General features: G+C 40.6%; 1 protein-coding gene across 4 annotated transcripts in view; it reads right to left on the bottom strand.

Annotated features, from left to right (window-relative positions):
* Positions 1-19,039, bottom strand: part of mpp7 (membrane palmitoylated protein 7) — a 157,164-nt gene that overhangs the window by 47,134 nt on the left and 90,991 nt on the right. For all 4 annotated transcript variants that reach the window (XM_023949912.1, XM_023949914.1, XM_023949915.1 and 1 more), the window contains exons 7-10: positions 5,265-5,346; positions 4,885-4,970; positions 1,862-1,936; positions 352-548 (exon numbers count right to left, since the gene is read on the bottom strand). In XM_023949912.1, coding sequence (XP_023805680.1) covers positions 352-548; positions 1,862-1,936; positions 4,885-4,970; positions 5,265-5,346 — 440 coding nt within the window. The remainder of the gene's footprint in view (positions 1-351; positions 549-1,861; positions 1,937-4,884; positions 4,971-5,264; positions 5,347-19,039) is intronic.

The following is a 19,039-nucleotide window of genomic DNA, read 5'->3' as shown; positions in this document are numbered from 1 at the left end:
CTTTGCTTTTTTTTGGATGTGAATAGTTTTACTTCCCAGTCTTGGATCATCCTGACCCTGTCAAAACATTTTTTTAAAAACCTGTCGCAGCCTCCTGAGCTCTGTGTTGGACATCACGTGTGACGGAGAGCTTACACTGATGTGTGTTTTTTCCGTCCGCTTGAGATCCAAAGTGGATCGGTACCAGCACTATCATTTTCTGTCATTACTCATTTTGGGCCAGACGCGGTGCGGAAATCCAGACTATTTTGGCAGTGATAGGCAGGAAAGGGAAAAAAGAAATGAGAAAAAGAAAGAGATAAAGGAAGAAACTTCTGTGGCAAAGAAAAACAAAACAAAACTGGTCCTTACCTCTCCTGGAACTGTCTGGACGGGATTAGGCCGGCGCGGGGGTTGGCGTCACCTTCATGTTTGGCTTGCCACCATGTTGCATCGTCCTGGCTCACAATCTCAAGGATTGAGCCTTTCTTGAAAGCCAGACCAGCTTCCTTGCATGGGATGGCCTTGTCTTCTTTGGGGTCAAAGTCGAAGAGTGCCTTCATGAACACCTGGATGTGCAAAAACGAGGCCATTGGCAGGAAATCAATGTTGCTTTGGCAACTCACGGTGATCCAAACTGTTTTTTTTACTTCTTTAGAACTAATTTTTTTCACTAAAGTTTCTTAGGCATTGACAACCCAATCCAAAGAAAATGGTGATTTTGTTGTTTTTAATATGTTCTTGTGGCATTTTTCTGATGATGGAGGACATATATAAAGAGAATTAAGCTCAAAACTCAGATATATCTTTCTAGTGAGCTCCTGCCGCTCTGTAGAAACTATGTCCTAGAAAACAACACAAGTATTTTTGATTTTGGCTAAAAACGGCCTAATCATAATTAAAATTGATCAAAAAGATGATCAGAGTGGGACTTTAAAGTTTGACCTCATAAAGGAAAATCATCAGCTTTGTTATGTTGTGAAGCACAAACTGCAACCTAAAGCATCTCGCTGCATCTTTCATCTAAATGAAGTCCTCTCAGCATAACATATTACTCCTTGGACAACTTGTTTAAAAAGAAAACATAAGACCAGAAAGCCTGTATGAACAGACAGTCCAGGACAGAGACTGTGTGATGAACTTTTTCAGACTCCTTTTGATTTAAAGAGTGCTTCTGCTATGCGGTGAATTTATGTTGCAGCCGATAGCGTTTGTTTGGAATATAACGGCTGCTTTGGCTGCTGCGCTCTCCAGCAGCTTCCACTCAAACGTGCATGCACCAAGATGTCCTCCTTCTCTTCCCTTAGGGCTTGTTTTGTTCCGACATCAACATGGGTTAGCCACTTCGCTCTTCTGGGTTGCATCTGCACGACCTGATGTAAGCACGCCGGCTATTTTTATGGAGGAGTTGCTGACTGTTTGGCAGCCGAGGACGATTATTCAGAGGGATTTATTAAACAGACGGACAGATTTAACCATTACATGATGACAAAGGATGCAAGTGGCCCACCCTCTCCTTTGTGCATCCATTAAGCATACAGGGTGGGCTGCTGTATGAGTAATCATCGGGAGCCTACACCCTGGAGCTTAAATAAGTGAGTGGATCCAGCTTCTGTCTGCTACTGATAGATGAACTACTGAAAAATGAAGTATCAACACCCCAGTGGGTGAGAGTGATGCCAGAGTGACAGTTGAACTAGGATGAATGGTCATGAGTCTCTAACCAAGCTCTACACATGAATCAATGGATATAGAGATAGCTTGGATGCTATATACACATGTGTTGACAAAAAAAGTAGTGCCATATTAAAAACATTAAGTGTAGAGAAGGGCACCTCGGGTCAAGCAGTGAACATAAAAAATGAGCTGCAACGAGGCTTACCTTTGGCTCTTTGACTGGCGCCTCCTCCTTCACACCGGGGACAAGTTTAAAGGTAATGGCTCCTTCTGACTGAGCCTGCATAAAGGCAAGACGGATGAAGAGGGTTAAGCAAGGTGATGGAAAAACCACATTTACCCAACGACATGTGGAGTTAGAGCTGTGGAACCACACAACAATGGAAAGCTAAAACAGATTCTCTTTGATGCCTTTTGGAATATTCATTATGTGGGGCACAAAAACCTCTCAAGTTATATGAACAGCAAGACTGATCAAACAACTAATTCAAAAACTTTGGTCTGAGAGTCCACAACTTTATACTATTGGAGAAAAACATGCAGTATTGATGTGAGAAAGCTAGTTTGAATGTCCTAAATATAAGCCAATGTGTGACCTGATCCTATACTTCATACGTATCTCAGATATACCACAAGCTTCCAGCTATTACTCCTGATTTTTACACAAATCAGGCAGTACTAATTGTTGCAGTTCTACCAAAGGCAATGGAGGCTGGTTGCAAATGGAATCAATTTTGTATTTATAGCTAAAAAGTCAGATTTTACACCAAGAAAAGTGTGGTTTATAGGATATTTTTAATTTATATTGCTGAATTTCCTATTAATGACAACTCTGGAGGGGTTGAATATTCTACTCGAAAGTAAGAGGACTTGAGTGAGGCTCCGTCTTTCGCTATTTGTGGGTGCCGCTCATTTCATGACGTCAACCTAGAGCCGACCTCTGCGGAGTGTCTGGGTTTCATCCCCAAATACAAATAACATCCATCTGAAGTCTTTCAAAGAAGGATGTGAATATAAAAGGAAATCGTTCAGGTGATCACTGCTAGCTCTGTGGATGTGTGTGTGAAGGCCCGTACACACCGGGACGAATATTCGCCAGGCGTTATTCGCCAGCGTTTTTCGCCACGTTTTTTGTGTTCACACCCAGGCGATTTTCGCTGACGATGAGTGGAGTGAACATGCAATTTCATTCCCTGACATTAGATGGCGCTTAATGTAAAACAGAAATACTCCTGTACACAAGGTGGCGCTGCGCAACTTTACGCTTCTTAAAGTCGCTTTTCACTCAGAAGAAGAGAGCAAGTATTTACGCGCTAGTCAGAATCAAACAAAGAAAACATGAATATTTCAAGCACCAGTAGCTCCAACTGGTGCTTGGTTCGGGGATATTTTAGAATGTCCGTCATTATTGCTTCGCGGCTGTGTAGACGCTACTTGGCGTCTATCTTCTTCGCTGGTATGTGTGCTCAGCAAGGCAGTTTTGTGTTTGAGCGCCCCCAAGTTGTGTTTTACTGTAACTTCAGAAGCTCCAGACACGTGAGCAAAAGTGCCATTCTCATTGGTCGAGTAGATTTCGACGCGACGCGTCGAAAAAAAAAAAACGAACCCTAGGCGTTTTTTTTTTTTGACGCTTTAACGCGTGGCGTTTTTTCGCGTCGGTGTGCACACTCTCGTTGGTGCCCTTTGTTTAGTCACGAGGCGTTAAACGTCGGCGAAAATCGCCGGCGAAATTCGTCCCGGTGTGAACAGGCCTTTAGCCTGGGGGCGGTGCTGGCAGCACAGACTCTTCCTGAAAGGGGCTGTTCCTCACTTGGTGACATCACAATGTGAGAACCCACTCATGGTGCCTAGAGAGCCGGGCTTTAGAGGGATACTCAGAGATGCATGAATGGAGCAAAATACTGCTTTGGGATTGTGTTTTGTGAGGAATTAACATTATAATACACCTAAAAGTTAAAAAAGTTGATTTTGCATGATATATGTATGCCCTTTAAGAAAATCTGTCATTTTGACTTTATTAGGGCTCAAACTAGGACAGATTTAAGGGTTTGGTCTAAAGACTGGCAAGTGTATGGATCTATGAGTAGACCCAACAGAGTGTCAAAATTGTCCTGCCCAAACGTCTTGCCAAAAGATTGCTGATTTGAGCTAAGTAAACACAGGCCAATGCGCCCTCCCCACCTCTGGCTTTTTTTCAGTAGGCACATTTTGTGGCTGCTCGACAGTCAACCGTGAACTGTGTTTGCGTATGTACTGTGTTTTCATGCGTATTGTGCTTCTGTGCTAAAACAGTGTATTTATTTCTTATGTCTATATTTGTATTGTATGGGGTATGGAGATGCAACTTTTCTTTTTGCTACCATGACCATAGTCCACAATTTCTGTTGACTGTCTGATCTTGTTCGGGTTGTACTGAAACCAAGTCCCTGTGACAGTGAGAGCTGTGCATATGACAATAAAATGAATCTGGATCTATTTCTGGTGTAAAGTCTGAGTTTTTAATGTTGGAATCAATGGCAAATTTCTCCTTTTTGCTACCAGCTTCCTGTGGTCATTTGAGGAATTGAAACATTTGGTACTTTGATTCCAGGAAACAAAATGATCCAACTTTAGAACACGAAAAATTCATACTTACACTGTTATTCTAAAAACTATCTTTGACTGCTTGGGTTGTATAGCCAACACAAGTGAAATGGGATAAAACTTTGTGTTTTTGACTATTTTTGTCAATATTTGTGGTCCAGTCATATACATTTCATATACATGTGGTCTAAAGGCTTGCAAAAACCAACGGAAAAAGGCTGTTGCTTCGGTTTTATTGCAGCGGTGGGAGGCTCAGGGTCATAACAGCAGTGAGGGAGGTTTTCACCATCACAAACAAGGAATGTGATCTTCGCCAAGAGAGTGGTTCTAAAACATAAGAGAAACCGCGGAACAGAGCCTTTGCATATAAGCATAAGACATACCATGCGTGGGTTCTCTCCGGGATCTCCGGCTTCCTCACACCATCCAAAAACATGCTTCATAGGTTAATTGGCAACTCTAAATTGTCCATAGGTGTGAGTGTGAGAGTGAATGGGTGTGTGTTTGTGGACATTCTACCCTGTGACAGACTGGCGACCTGTCCAGGGCGTCCCCTGCCTTCGCCCACAAGTGGCCGGGATAGGCTCCGGCATCCCCGTGACCCCAAAAGGGACTAAACGGAATAGAAAATGTAAATGAACATACCAGAATACGGATTATTTCCTCTGGTTTCTTGTCCTCCACAGGGATTCCGTTGACTTCCTTCAGTTCATCACCAACATGAATGAGTCCTACCGCCCCAACAAATAAGAATACAAATCTATGACTATTTAAATTTCATTTTCTGCAGCAGAAGTGGGTGCATCCATCAACATTTTTTTCCAAGGCAGCGTATGGGATCAGAAAAAGTTTGTTTTCTCACAAACACATGTGGACAAACAGTTATCATATCATATATTGATAGTCATGCTATTAATTTAAAATGCAACATGAATGTTGCATCATTCTTTTTTTTTTTATCTGACAAATAAATGTCACTTTTTTTGTCTTGCCGTGACCACAACTGCCAAAAAATAAGAACTGACCGCTTCTGGCGGCTGGTCCTCCTCTCATGATCCTGGCCACGACGATGGCGCCTGTGTGTTCGTCACGTCTTATCGTTGCCCCCTGTAAAGGAATCAGCACTGAACATTACACATGCGCTAGTAAAAAGGTGTTTTTATCTAAGGTAAGCAGATGTAGCAATTAATGGTTTACTACACAACAAAAATGCATCTAATTAGAAAAAATAAACTCCATAAAATCCTTTTAACCCTGCAAAGAGCAAGGATGAGAAAAGGCTGTTTGGAACTGAATCCTCATTACTTGTTGAAGAGAAAAATTGCTCATAGATCCGACAGACCGTCTAGTTTAAACATGTCTACAGACTGCAAACCATCCTTGCATTTTTTTTTTTGGCAGTCGTTTGATCACTCCCTAAGATTGTTTCAATTTCTTGTTGCATAAACAAAGAGGTCTTACCACCTCAATTAGATGATCAGTTCTATATTAAACAGGCTGTTATCAATTTCTGACCAATTCTCCTTTTTCATTAATCTTTCTGACATCCTTGGCGTAGTTCTGGCTACAGCCATCAACACAAATATTGAAAAAAATCCAAGGAAAATCTCTGGTTTTTACCACTTTGGCAACTCCATTATCGTGTCATTTTGGTTGTTATCACAACACAGTCTCTTTTTTATGGTTTTTCTTGAAGAAAATGGGTTCCCCAAGGCTGTTCTAGTGACTATGGACACGAAAACAACAGAAGACATTAGGATAAGACAGTGGCGACACCAAAAAGAATAATTGTGCTTATTAAAGAAACTAGAGAGGTCTAGGTTAGAAAGAGATCAGTAGAGCAGGTCAGCGGGAGAGGAAGGCACTGCCAGAGCTGGTGTCAGGGTCACATAAAACTCTCGTGCTGTGACTTAAAGCAGCCGTCTGCGACGCCGAGACAGACAGAGAGTCCTTTCTCCACGAGTGCCTGGAGGAATTGAGCATTACAGGGAAAGAGACAAACCCTGACAGACAATGGGGCGAGATAGGGACTCTACAGGAAATCTCACAAGAGTATTCAGACATGTGGTCATTGCATTTCTCTCTTTTCCTTTTATATGAGCTTTTTTTCTTTGCCGTTGGATGATGGCCAGAGGTATGATGGATGTTTTTATTGTGTCCCCTGAGGTGTTTGCTGGCTGGTGGCAGTCTAAAGGCTAACCAAACAGCAGAGGAGCAGAAGCCTTGGACTCTGCCTCTATGATGACAATGGGTTGTCTGCACAATACACTCCACACCGCCCGCCTAAGGCCTGTGTATGGAATGTGCTCGCATATGGTGTGTAGATATAAATCATGTTTTGACACACATGGCTTAAATCACACGCTTAAACCCAGATGCCACTCTCAAAGACCATTTTACTGACTTTTATTTCGAGTGGCAAAAGTGATTATAGAGCAGCACATTTAGAATGCAAATAGGAGTGGTGAGGTCAAACTTCTAGGAAGCAGAGACAATTTTATCTCCATTCAAAAACACCACTTTTTATGTGTTTTTACAAAACAAACATGGACATATTTATCATTTTACTTTACTTGCACTCTTTGTAAGTTATTCAAAGTTGCTGTTATTGTGAAATGTTTAAATTTGAGTAACCTAGTTTGACCCAAGACCCTGTGATGTGATGGGCCAATGTCAGACCGCCAATCCAGCAGCAAGAGTGTTTGGGATTTATGAGAAAAGGTGGAGGCTTTCTTTATTATTTGGCCAGCCTTAGTTTGAACTCACACTGGCACGGTAGTCGAACGAGCTCCTTCTGATAAGAAAAACTGAAGAAGGCCAAAAGACTCCAGTGGCAACAAGAGTGAAACAGAGTGCAGCGTAAGTGAAAGAACAGACGATAGTCACAAAACGACGAGCTGCCTGAAGAGGGGAGAAGACATAGGATGAGTAAATGAGAGGGGGTAAAGTGAGGCCAAAACTGTACAGGACAAGGGGTTTTAATTAAATATATGTCCTTGCAATTAGGAACAAAAGTTGATTTTTTTTTAATGAGAAAATGCAAGTTAAGATGGAGATTTGACTGGACAATAATGAACCAAAGACAAGTTTGTCCCTGAGATGAAAAAGACATTCTTGAATTACTTTAACCCCCATGATGTTAAGCAAAAACTATCAATAATTTGCCAATTAATTCAAAAATACTCAATACTCTTTGTACTGTGAAGGGTGTATTGTGTGTGTTGCCTTGGGACATACTGTAACAATCAGCCCTTGCAAACATATTTTTAAAAGCAGTCAATAGTGGTTACATTTTGTTTAGATATTGAAATGTCAAGATAAATGATCTTCTGGTGTTGCTTTCACTCTACAATGTTGTATACTGAAAGTAAGGGAAAAAAGAAAAATAGGTACACTTTCCTTTTGTGTAGTTCGATCTGACTTAATATTCTCAAGGGAAGAAACAATTATCCAAAGAATACGCAGATAGACATCTGACTATCACACATTGATAAATCTCTCTTTATTTTCCATATTTTAAGTAATTAAAAAGAATAAATCACCCCATCAGGAGTAGCAGAGGTGAGGTGTTAGGCTAAATCATGAAGGGCAGGGGTAATTGAGCATCGAGTTAGGAAACTCTGCTGGCCCTGTAACTAGTTATATATTTACTATAGAGTAATTCAGTCATTGCTCAGTTACCTTTTGGATCAAGTATTAAGTAGCTACTCTTTAATATAGCATTCCAACATTACAGTGCAGAAGGCAAAGTAATATCAACATGAAAAGGGTTTTGCTCAACAGCTGCCAGCGTCTTTGGCATTGGCTAAACAGGTCTCAAAGCGTTCCCTCTAGAAGTTGTTGACCTCCAGGGTGGTTGTTTGAGCTGTGGTTAACTGCGGTGAACTCCTGAACTAAGGTGATATTTACAACCATGTTTTTACATTTATGTTAGCGGGCCCTCAGCAGGGGTTTAGGTCGGCCTTTCTAGAGGTAACGATGCGACTTCCAGGAAAAAGGAAAAGACAACATGGCAAAGACAACACTGTAAAGGATAAATCTTTGAAGGGAAGAAAACAGGTAATGACGTACACAGTTAAGACATTCGGAGAAACTTCCGACCGTAAGCAAGAAGACAGAATCAGAATCAGAATCAGAAATACTTTATTGATCCCACACGTGGGAAATTTGTTCGTTACCATAACAACTGACAGGAAAAAAAGAGTAAGAATAATATAAATAAAAATAAAAAAAGAGAACAAGGAAAATGTGGTATAATTTAAAGAGCTATTTACATAACAGTGCAGGTAAAGAGATGTGCAAAAGAAATGTGCAAAATAAAGAAAAGAGAAAAAAAAATGTGCAAAGGTTATCTTCTGCATTGTGAATTATTGAACAGGGTTATAGTATTTGGCAGGAAGGATTTCTGGTACCGGGCAGTTTTGGAGCGGAGCTGTCTGAGCCTTCTAGAGAAGGAGCTCCGCTGTTTGTCCAGAACAGGGTGGAGAGGATGCTCTGGGTTGTCCATGATGGATAAGAGCTTGTTCAGTGACCTCCTCTCCATCACTGCTTCAAAGGTTTCCTGTTTGCAGCCAATGACAGAACCCGCCTTCCTGATCAGCTTGTTCAGTCTGTTGGTGTCACTGACTGCAATGCTGCTTCCCCAGCAGACCACGGAGGAGAACAAGGTGCTGGCCACCACAGACTGGTAGAAGATCCCCAGCATCTTGCTGCACACATCAAATGACCTCAGCTTCCTCAGGAAGTAGAGTCTGCTGCAGGCCTTTTTGTACACAGCAGTACTGTGGCTCCTCCAGCTCAGTCTGCTGTCGATAGTCACACCCAGATATTTGTACTCCTCCACCGCTTCCACATCCCTGCCCAGGATGCAGAGGGGTTGTAAGACTGTCCTTTTCCTCCGGAAGTCGATCACCATCTCCCTGGTCTTGTCCACATTGAGCAGCAGGTGATTCTCTCCAGCCCACTCCACAAATCCGTCCACCAGCCTCCTGTACTCCTCCTCCCGTCCACCGCTTATACACCCCACAACCACAGAGTCATCAGAGAATTTCTGTAGGTGACATGACTCTGAGTTGTGCTGAAAATCTGAGGTGTATAAGGTGAACAGGAAATGGAGAGAGCACAGTGCCCTGTGGGGCTCCCACACCACTCAGCACCACGTCAGACAGGACGCCGCCCAGTCGGACAAACTGTGGCCTGTCTGTCAGGTAGTCAGTGATCCAGGAGACGGTGGACGCACCAGCACCCATCAGCCGCAGCTTATCACCCAGTAAAGAAGGCCGGATGGTGTTAAAGGCACTGGAGAAATCAAAGAAGGTGATTCTCACCATGCCTCCGCCAGAAGAAAGATAAAAACAGGAGTCCATCTTAAATAGAACTAGAATTGTATTTTCCTCTCATAATTTGCACATTTTTGTACTGGAGTCCCCTTTCCCCTGTACCTCATCACAGCCTTTAGCCTGTTTTAGTTCTTTTAACCCTCCAGAGGTATCGCAGTCTCTCCTTGGAATCACAGTGAGGCAGCTGGAACAAAGCAGACAAATCCACCCTTCTGAACTCAACACCACCTTTCGCTGTGGTGTGATACCCTATGGGCGCTATCATGGGCATCCAACCATGCGTAGCCTCTAATGAAGAATGGCTGCTCTGTTAAACAAATGTGTAAACATAGCAGACTTGGACCTAAATAATCACTGTAATGTGTGAGTGTTTTGGAGAAACATAAAGAATCTGGAGCAACAACAGGGGCTTCTTGGTGAAGCAGCTCGGCGTGGACTGATGACTGGGCTTACACCGACTCTTCAACGCCTCCTGGCACATGGAAGCCATCTCAGCCTTTAACTCATGTTTAAACAGAGTAAAACGACTGAATTAGAAATCTACATCTGTCAAATGGCTTGAGGGACAGCATTTGTGTTGTTTTTTGAAGAATGCTAGTGTCTGTTTCTATGAGAATGTGGCATAGAAGTGAGTGTACCTGATGTCAGGCACTGCGGGACCACAGAGAAACCTCAAAAGAATGAATGATTGATGCTGGACATTCACTAAGCCTGATGGATGGGCTACGCTGTATTAGCAATTACAAGTAAGGCACCATTTAACCATCGAGTGTCACAATTCAACTTTTTCCATGGAAAGTGTGCCCAGGAAGGCTAAATAACTTCAGGTTTCAGGTCTAATGCTCGTTAAAGGAGAGTTTCTTGAAAAGCTCACAGTAAAAGGAAAAGAAAGTACACATCTACACCATTTAAAGTGCATTAAAGCAGAGCTTCAACCAAACAACCTTTCAGGTCTTTTAAACATTCATTTCCACTGTGAAACTGTGAAAATACATGCACCACAATCCTTGAGGAGATGAGAGTCACCCCGAAAAATGACCGTGGTAGACATATGCCATTTGTAAATTTACTAGAGACCATTCTTATAAGTCTTTGCAGCATGAAGAATTTCCAAAAGGTTATATTTGTTGTATTCTAACAGTTAAAGGCCGGGTCATACAGCTACTATATACAATTTTGTGCATGTTGCACGGATGAAAATTGGTCATAAATGCCAAAAAAAAAGTGAGAAAAGTTGTGTGAAATTTTCACAGATGAATCATGAATAAACCACATTAAAACCACGGAAGACGTACGAATAAACCACACAAAGAACATGTAAATCAACATAGAACATAAACCGTTCGGATTATTGCGCTGTTAATATGCAATTCATTAATGATTTGTGCGCTAATTACATCATTTTAATGCGACATGTGCACTGTATATGTAATTATAATAACATATACATTGGTGGTACATGCATAAAAACTCCGTTCCACATATGTGGAACGGTCGTAGGAACCCACACATTTGCGTGTGCATTTCGCAAAAATCAATTGCATAAGATCTACATAATAGTTGAATACAAACACGTAGAATACGCATAAACTTTGTAATGATTAACTGACCAAAAATTTTAATCAGCTCTAAATAGAATTCATGTAAAGACCCGTCGGCCGACACCCTCGACGGACATCTGTGCACATTGATGAAAGACAAATGCAAGAAACCCTTTTGTATTAAGTATATCAAGAATTATGTGCATCACAAAAGACCGGAATTTCCTACATGGAAAATGCACAAAATGAATGTAGTGGCTGTGTGACACGACCTTCAAACCTTTTCTAACTCTAGGAACGTTTAAAACACTTCAACGTAATTTTAGGGGTGTCAAATTATTGCATTAATCGGGATTTTAAAAATGTATCACAGAAAATTTAGCACATGATTTTTTTAATCGCATTAATCTCATTTTTGCGTTGGGTGGTTCCTTCCGCATCGTCCATTTTATTTCTCATGATGCACAACTTAAAAGGTTATCCTGCTTACACACACCATGATCAGTAAAAAGAAAAAAAAAATCAGTTTTTAATACTTTAATCTGGTTATACTTTTAAGTGTAAATTGTTTTTCCCAAAAAGTGGACTATTCAAAACTCGGTGACCATACAGACTGCTCTTCTAAACATTATGATGAGTTAAACAAAGCATCATTTCAAAGGGAAAGCTCTTCAAGCTTGTTTTTGTACAGAGAACCAAGAAACCAAGTCCGAACTTGTTATAGTTCAATTCCTCTGGTGTCACCATCCCTGTGTCTGAGCTCCTCGTCCTCAGGTTCTCGTCTCTTTTTCTTCCGCTACATACCAGAATGATCAAATTCAAATCAAGCAGGTTTCTACTGTCTCGATGTTGTGTGTCAAATGTGAAATATGTCAACATATGTTTTGTGGCATTGATAAGAAGTTTGTGTTCAAAATTTTTGAATTGCTCAGAGAAGTGCTTCGAATGTTTTTTGATGTGTTAAATTAGAGCACTCTGGACCTGAGGTATTGTTTTTGTTCCCTCCTAGTGGTGTAAAAGTAAAGTTTGGAAGTCTGTTATAAAAAATAAATAAAAAACTTAATTAAGCCAAATTTCTTTTTGTATTTTTAACTTTTACTGAGCCACAATGTCACAAATTTAAATGAAAATACCTCAAAATGGGGCTTTTCACAGCAATTATTAGATTAGATTAAAAATAGATTGACACGATTAAATAATAAAAGGTCATAATTACTTAATCTCACAAAGCAATTCATCGCATGACAGCCCTACTTAATTTATCAAGAAATTCAGATGATGGACAAGCCAATAACTTATCTGTCTAGTTCTAGTAGCCAATGGCAGAAATAAGTCTTAGGTAATTCATGGAACCTTAAAGATGTAACTATAGACAGAAGTAATTCATCTTTAACAAACAATACAATTTAGCATTACAGGAAAAAAGGAGCAGGTTGGCATGCCAAACTATTATTTCTACAAAGTGGCATTAAATATACAAACGCGCAATTTTAACCCATTTGAAATTGATATCATAACATTGACGCATTACTACCTTCTGCAGTTTTTGGGGGTAAAAAGAAAAAAAAAGTCCATGACTGGGTTGGATTTGGTCCGTCATAGAGAAGAGTGCTTAGCATAGCGTGGCCAACATACAAGCCACACCATTAGAGATGACATAAGCCGATCGCCTCATGCAGAGCAGTAAAAAGCAGAGTATATTGATACAATTTGGATCCTGTTACATCTCACAGGGTTGAGAGAACAGAGCAAAGATTGTCCAGCGAGCTGTCAGCAACACATGAAACTTTAGCAGATAAGAAGTAAAAGACAAGCAGACTTTGGCCTCTCGTCACTTGCCTTGGATTGGTCACAGTGAGTGTTTTGGTGTTTGACTGGAGGCAGTTAGAGTGCCCCCTGGCTGACAGACTTCTGGATGACATAATGGAATTTGGCTGGCTTTGTAAGCTACTTGTAGGAATGACGATAACCCTGGCAAGTTGCATTGGCAAGCCTCATCCTAGTGTCTGTATCTAGACTACTTTTGTCTGTCTTCAGAATGCCGCAGAAGAACAGATGGACACAAGAAGCTCTTCACCCAAGGCACAGCCTCAGCTCACAGCCACTTCGCCATTCCTAACCTGCCAGGGAAAACAAACTCTGAGCTCCATTAAAAAAAAAACTCTCTGCCCTCCACCCGTAACAACCACTCAAAACATTGCCCCCTGAACCCAACTGAACACCATCGCATTTGACAAACATTATTTCTCCCTCCAAATTAAGAGCGACAGGGGAAAACAAACGCGAGCGGCCGGTGAAGGGGCGGACGTGTTTTGACATGATGTCACTTAACAGCAGAAGTGTAACGGGACAATAAACTCCCGCTGACTGCTGTGTTGACTGCTATGTTTAGAGGTATAAATAGGGGTGTAGTGGAAACACATGCCGTCGTTCTTCACACCAGATGTCAGACGTGGAAAAAACCAAATATGAAGTGGGACTGGGCCTCCTGGACATTAAAACACAATTACCTCCAATCATATCTGGTGTTGGAGTGTGTCATTTTGTTTGACCTGAGTGAGATGGCACAGAGCCCCTGCCAAGCACATAACATGCATGACTGCTTGGGTATTTACAAGTTATTGTAAAAAATAAAAACAAGCAAAATTACAAGATTTGTGTATTTGATCAGGCAATAAATGTCCGCTAAGATCACCAAGAGGGAAGAATACAGTGGTGTAAAAAATTAGAGAAGGGAAGCAGTTAAAAGTATCTTTTAAATGATTTTTCTACTTCTACCCCTGCTAGTATGTCTTTTACACCTGTTTCATTAAATCATTTGTTATTTTGACCCATAAAAGCTCAATTTTTAGCCAAGTCTCCCTATAGTGGCTAAAGCAGACTGTGGTTTCCCAATGTTGTTTTCTTAACCCCAAAATTATCCAACTAATTATAATTAACAGCAATACTGAAAATGGAAATTACTGGTCCTTTTTAGTACTATTATTATTATTATTACAGCAAACCCAGTTCAGAGGGCTTTCTGACTGGACATTTGTCTTCTTGCAACCCCTCTTTCCTTTTCCTCTCCCGCTTCTTTAAACCCTAATGTTGGAGCAAATCATTACCCGGTCTACCAAAACACACCTAAGTAGCCCACCTCTGTGCTTCAAGCAGCTGGCTGTACATTTGGGTGAGGGAATCTGTGTATCTGAGGGTGTTTGTTTCCCCCACTCCCGCATGACTCAGTGTGCGAACACTTTGGTGATTCACTTAGGTTGAGTGGAACTGCCACCTCTTTGCTAGAACTTTGACAGCGCCAGAAATTTCTGTCATCATGCAGTGTGAGAGCTGTACGAATGCATACAAAGAAACGGTTGTGCCATATAGAGAAGGATGTCTCTCTGCTTTGGGATTGTTTAGAGTTTTTACCATCATTATACTTTGAATTGGTAAAACAGCGCTTTCACATGCCACTTCTCATTTCCACAGCAAGTCCAGAGGCAGAGCTGCTGAGGGGCAGGTAGCCGATGGGCAACAATACACACATTCAGTCTCAGAGCTCCGTCCAGGGATGTGTGCACACATTCACGACTACGTATCACAGGAGAAAGACTTTATTTAAGGGGGGATGTGAGATTAGGATCTGTGGATGCCTCAGATGTGGCTTTGGAGGCTGTGCATGTTTTCACATTCACAACTCAAGACTGTGAGGTTGGTGTGACAGCCGCGGGAACGAGTGCTCCCGAAGAAAACACAAAAAAACAAACAGCCACTTTTACACCTCTGCTTCAAAACACTGTTATAATACCTGTTCAGTTAGGAGAGAGACATTTCTGCTAAACAGAAATTGTCAAAACGGATTTTATAAGAATCTGATATCAGCACTAAAGTAATATATGTTTCTAGCATAATATTGGTGTAAAGAAAAAACTCATGTGGTCCACTTTCACTTAATTTTAGAGAATCCCTATTTTACCTCTTCATATTTTATAACACAAACATTAAAACAAATTGTTGTTATGATTTAGATTGGCTTCTTGACATACACATCAGGCATTTCTAACAAGTTAGGAAAAGGATGGTTTTGCTCACTTTAGCATGTAAATTGGGGTTTACGTGTTCAGAGTGCCATGCTGTCCCCACTAAAGCAATTCATTCATTAAGTTCTTTTAGTTTGATTTTATTTCTGTTTATTTTTATTTACCTTTGTAGTGGAACCTACGATGGAGTTTTAGCGCCACGCAAAAAATAAAAGTAAAATTAATTAAAGTCTTAAATTTAGACGGAAAAAAACTCGTCAATTTACGAGATTAAAGTGGAAGTGGGCATACGCTACAGCAAGTGAACGGCGTGCAGCAGCAGAGCAGATCGACTAAAATTAATTAAACAGGTGAGCTGAATGTTTATTGATAACGTTAAAAATGTCTGGAAGCTCATTTGTTTGATTTACGATTCATTAATGTTTTAATGTAAAGTATTGCACTATATTTTGTCGTTTTGTAGTTTATTTTCTATAACAATAAATCAAGGTTTTTGTGGGGTATTTTGTTGATATTTCAAAAAGTGTTAGCATACCTTTTTACTGTTTAACATTCGAACACAGATGGAGGATTCTGAGGCGCAAAACTTCTAAGACCGATAAAAAACAAATGTCCTCATAAAAATCTGTGACAAATGCAAAGTTTCCAACTCTGAAGCAGGAGCAAAAATGGGAGTAGGCAGCTTCCCACAGTGAGACCGTCAGCATCAACAGCTCTCTCTATCTTCTGCTGCAGCTTCCCCCAAAACTCCAACTCCCCAGGACAGCGCAGACCAATCCATCACGTGAAAGATGAATTGCATTTAAGGCATGTGGTTCTATCTGTAAAACACTTGCACATGTGCTGTCTTCTTTAATCTCATTAGCTGCTTCATTTATTCCCAGTCAGTGTCGTTACTTTTCTGTCAACATTCTGATAGAGAGAGATAATAGAAAAGTCACTTTCCTTCAACGTATGCATCAATCTGATCTCTCTTGTGTCTCATGTCCTGATTGGTAACGCATTTTTGTAGATTTTTAGTCTTGGAGTGAACCTGTTTGTGTATACGCACAGACTAAACACGTAACACGAATGGCATTGCAGCTTATTTGTGTAGGACAATGACCGCAGCGTTGTAAATCAAAGTGTTTGAGCAGACTTCCAGACAAATGGAGTAGGAGAGGCCCTGATCCCACTGTCCTGATTGTGTCCAAGAGTAGAAGAGGCCTGTCTGCCACAGATGAGAAAAGCATGGCATGTGGAACTGCCAAAATTTCATTCCACTGACTGCAGTTCATGAAAGAACTACCATGTTGCAATCTGAACAGACTACAAGGTTTTTGCTTTGCTGTAATTACAAGCTTCTCATCAAGCAAAGAAAATCTACAAAAACAAAAACTGAAATTAGACTAATCGTTTGAGACACGTCTGTCTTCATACGCGCATTAGTGCCATAGCTCTGACGTCAAAGTGCTGCTATTTGTGGGCCTATAATGAGAAGTCCAGCTGATCCGCTGGTATCCAGGCCGGCTGTGTGGCCGGGCTCAGCAGTGGTAGATCCAGATGGATTGGTTCTAGTTGATGCCAGGCGGGATCTTATGAAGGATGGTGGTGCCAACTGAACGGCAAAGCCAGCTGCACTCAGTGACACTCGTAATATGAAATCCAAACATGGTTATGTATTGACATCAAGTAGAAAGGGGGTATAACTGAAGATTGATACAACCGGACACCGATTGTGGGACAACACTAGAAGCAATTTTGTAACCTAAAACCTAGGAAACCAGGGATCAAAACCTAACGGAACCACAATCTATACATGTGGACTAAAGGTGTAAATACAAACACAACCAAAAGAGCTGATTATTAAGAGACAGCAAACCCTGCCATGGCCTTTTGCTCCCACATCATTCAAAATTGCAAATGAAGGCCAAAGCAAGAAGGGCTTATAGCAAAACCATATGAAAAGAGTGAATTAAAGAGTGGGAGGAGAAGGGAGGGAAGGATGCCGTGCTAGCAGGAAGATCACGAAAGATGAACTGAGTGGGAGAAATGAGTGAATGCTGATCCCACACCGACTCAGCAGCATTGAAAGAGCGGCCGAGTGATGTACGAAACGACAGCGCGCACAGCGGGGCACACGCAACAAGGATCCCCATGTCTGCTATTTACATTTACGTCACCGGGGCTTCCAGAGTATCCAAATGAGAGGAACAGAGTCGGCCACAGCAGGCATGTCCTCCACCGATGTTCTCACTTCATAGCGATGGTCACTCTGAGCAGCTGCAGTGCACTAGTCTGTGGGCGACTTGCTTTTCTCTCAGCTCAAGTTGCAATAGGTTTTGGATTTTTCAAAATTCTTTAGAAATGATGCAGACTGCTCCAAAATAAAGAAGGCCTTCTTTACAAGACATTTACAATACAATTTGGATAAAAAGGAGTAAATGTAATAATGTAAGACAACTAACAGCACTTTTAGACAAATTTCTATAATAAAACTTTTATCAGCTCAATTTTATTATTGATGTTTAGGGAGGCTTGCTGATTGTAGGTCATACGTAACAACTACAAGCTTTTTAAACTGTATTTTATCATCTGCTCCTCAACCACCAAGATTAATCAATCAATCAATCAATCAAACTTTATTTAAAAAGCACTTTTCATATAAAAATATAACACAAAGTGCTTTACATTAAAACAAAACAAAATAAATAATATAAAAACAAGCATGAAAATTAAAATAAACAAGCACAAAAATAAATAAATAACAATAAAAAATAGGGCCCCCCTCCCTGTACCTACACAACCCCCCACTTCTTTCACATGTCCCACCCCTAACCTCTAACTAATGGGGAAAGACAATGAGAAATGGCAAAAAAGAAACAGGCTTAGCACAAAAACAAGATGTTGGAAAGTTGAGGATGTAAAACAGAAAAATATGCAAAGGACTTTGGCAAATGCACATGTCGCCAGATTAATTTAGGACCTTAAAATAATCTGCTACCAATCTAAAAGATTGATAAAATCCCAAAAGAAAGATGGATTACCTTTTAAGGTGTTCAGAATGACAATGAATCATAAAATAAACAATTACACACATAAAAAATGTTTTTAATGCATTTTGGACCCATACCTTTTTTTTGGTACAGTCCAATTCAATGGAATAGGATTATAAGGAATTTTGTTTCTTATTTCAAATTGTTGTGAATCGGGAAAAAAGGAAGGGGGGGGGGATAATTTTATCGTGGCATTTCTAAACTCTCATTTCCTTCAGGACTCCTGGTTTTCTTTAACATGTCAGTTTGTAAAACTACATAAAAAAGTGAAAAACATCCCAGTCCAGGCCTGCTGTTTTCCACGCCACACTCAGACATCAGCCTATTACTACAGGAGAAGATGGGAAGCAGCAGACACACAGGGGAAAGCTCCTGCCTGTTCTCTCGTTCGCTGTGGAGTACTTTGGAATGACACATTTAGTGGCATTTGCTCTGAACTTGACGGATGAAATGTGTTTCTATCTAATTCAAGTGGAAGGCTATAATGAAACGGTTTCCTGTTATAGATCAGAATACCTGCATGTAGTGTGTTGTGCTTCAAAGTCTAAAACAACGAACAGTAATAAAATGCAATTTACTACAAGAATATCTCAAAAGAAAATCAGTACTGTGATACAGTTTTGTGTTTTAGTACTAACAAGTTCTATAATCAAACCCTTATTTATTGAAAACATTTCTTAAAAACTATCTGGATGTGTTTTTTTGAGATTTTCTCTCACATTAAATGATATTTATCCAACAAAAATGTATGCATAATACACTTGAATAAAATTGATTCCTGGTTAAAGTCCGTACTAAAAGCTTTTGAAACCTTTCCTTTACAAGAGGCTGGGATGATTCTTACCATTAGTGTAGTAAAATTC

This window comes from Oryzias latipes, chromosome 20 (genome assembly GCF_002234675.1).
Source record: "Oryzias latipes chromosome 20, ASM223467v1".
NCBI lineage: Eukaryota > Metazoa > Chordata > Actinopteri > Beloniformes > Adrianichthyidae > Oryzias > Oryzias latipes.
Note: the sequence above shows the minus strand (reverse complement) of the source record. Positions and strands in the feature narration are given on the sequence as shown.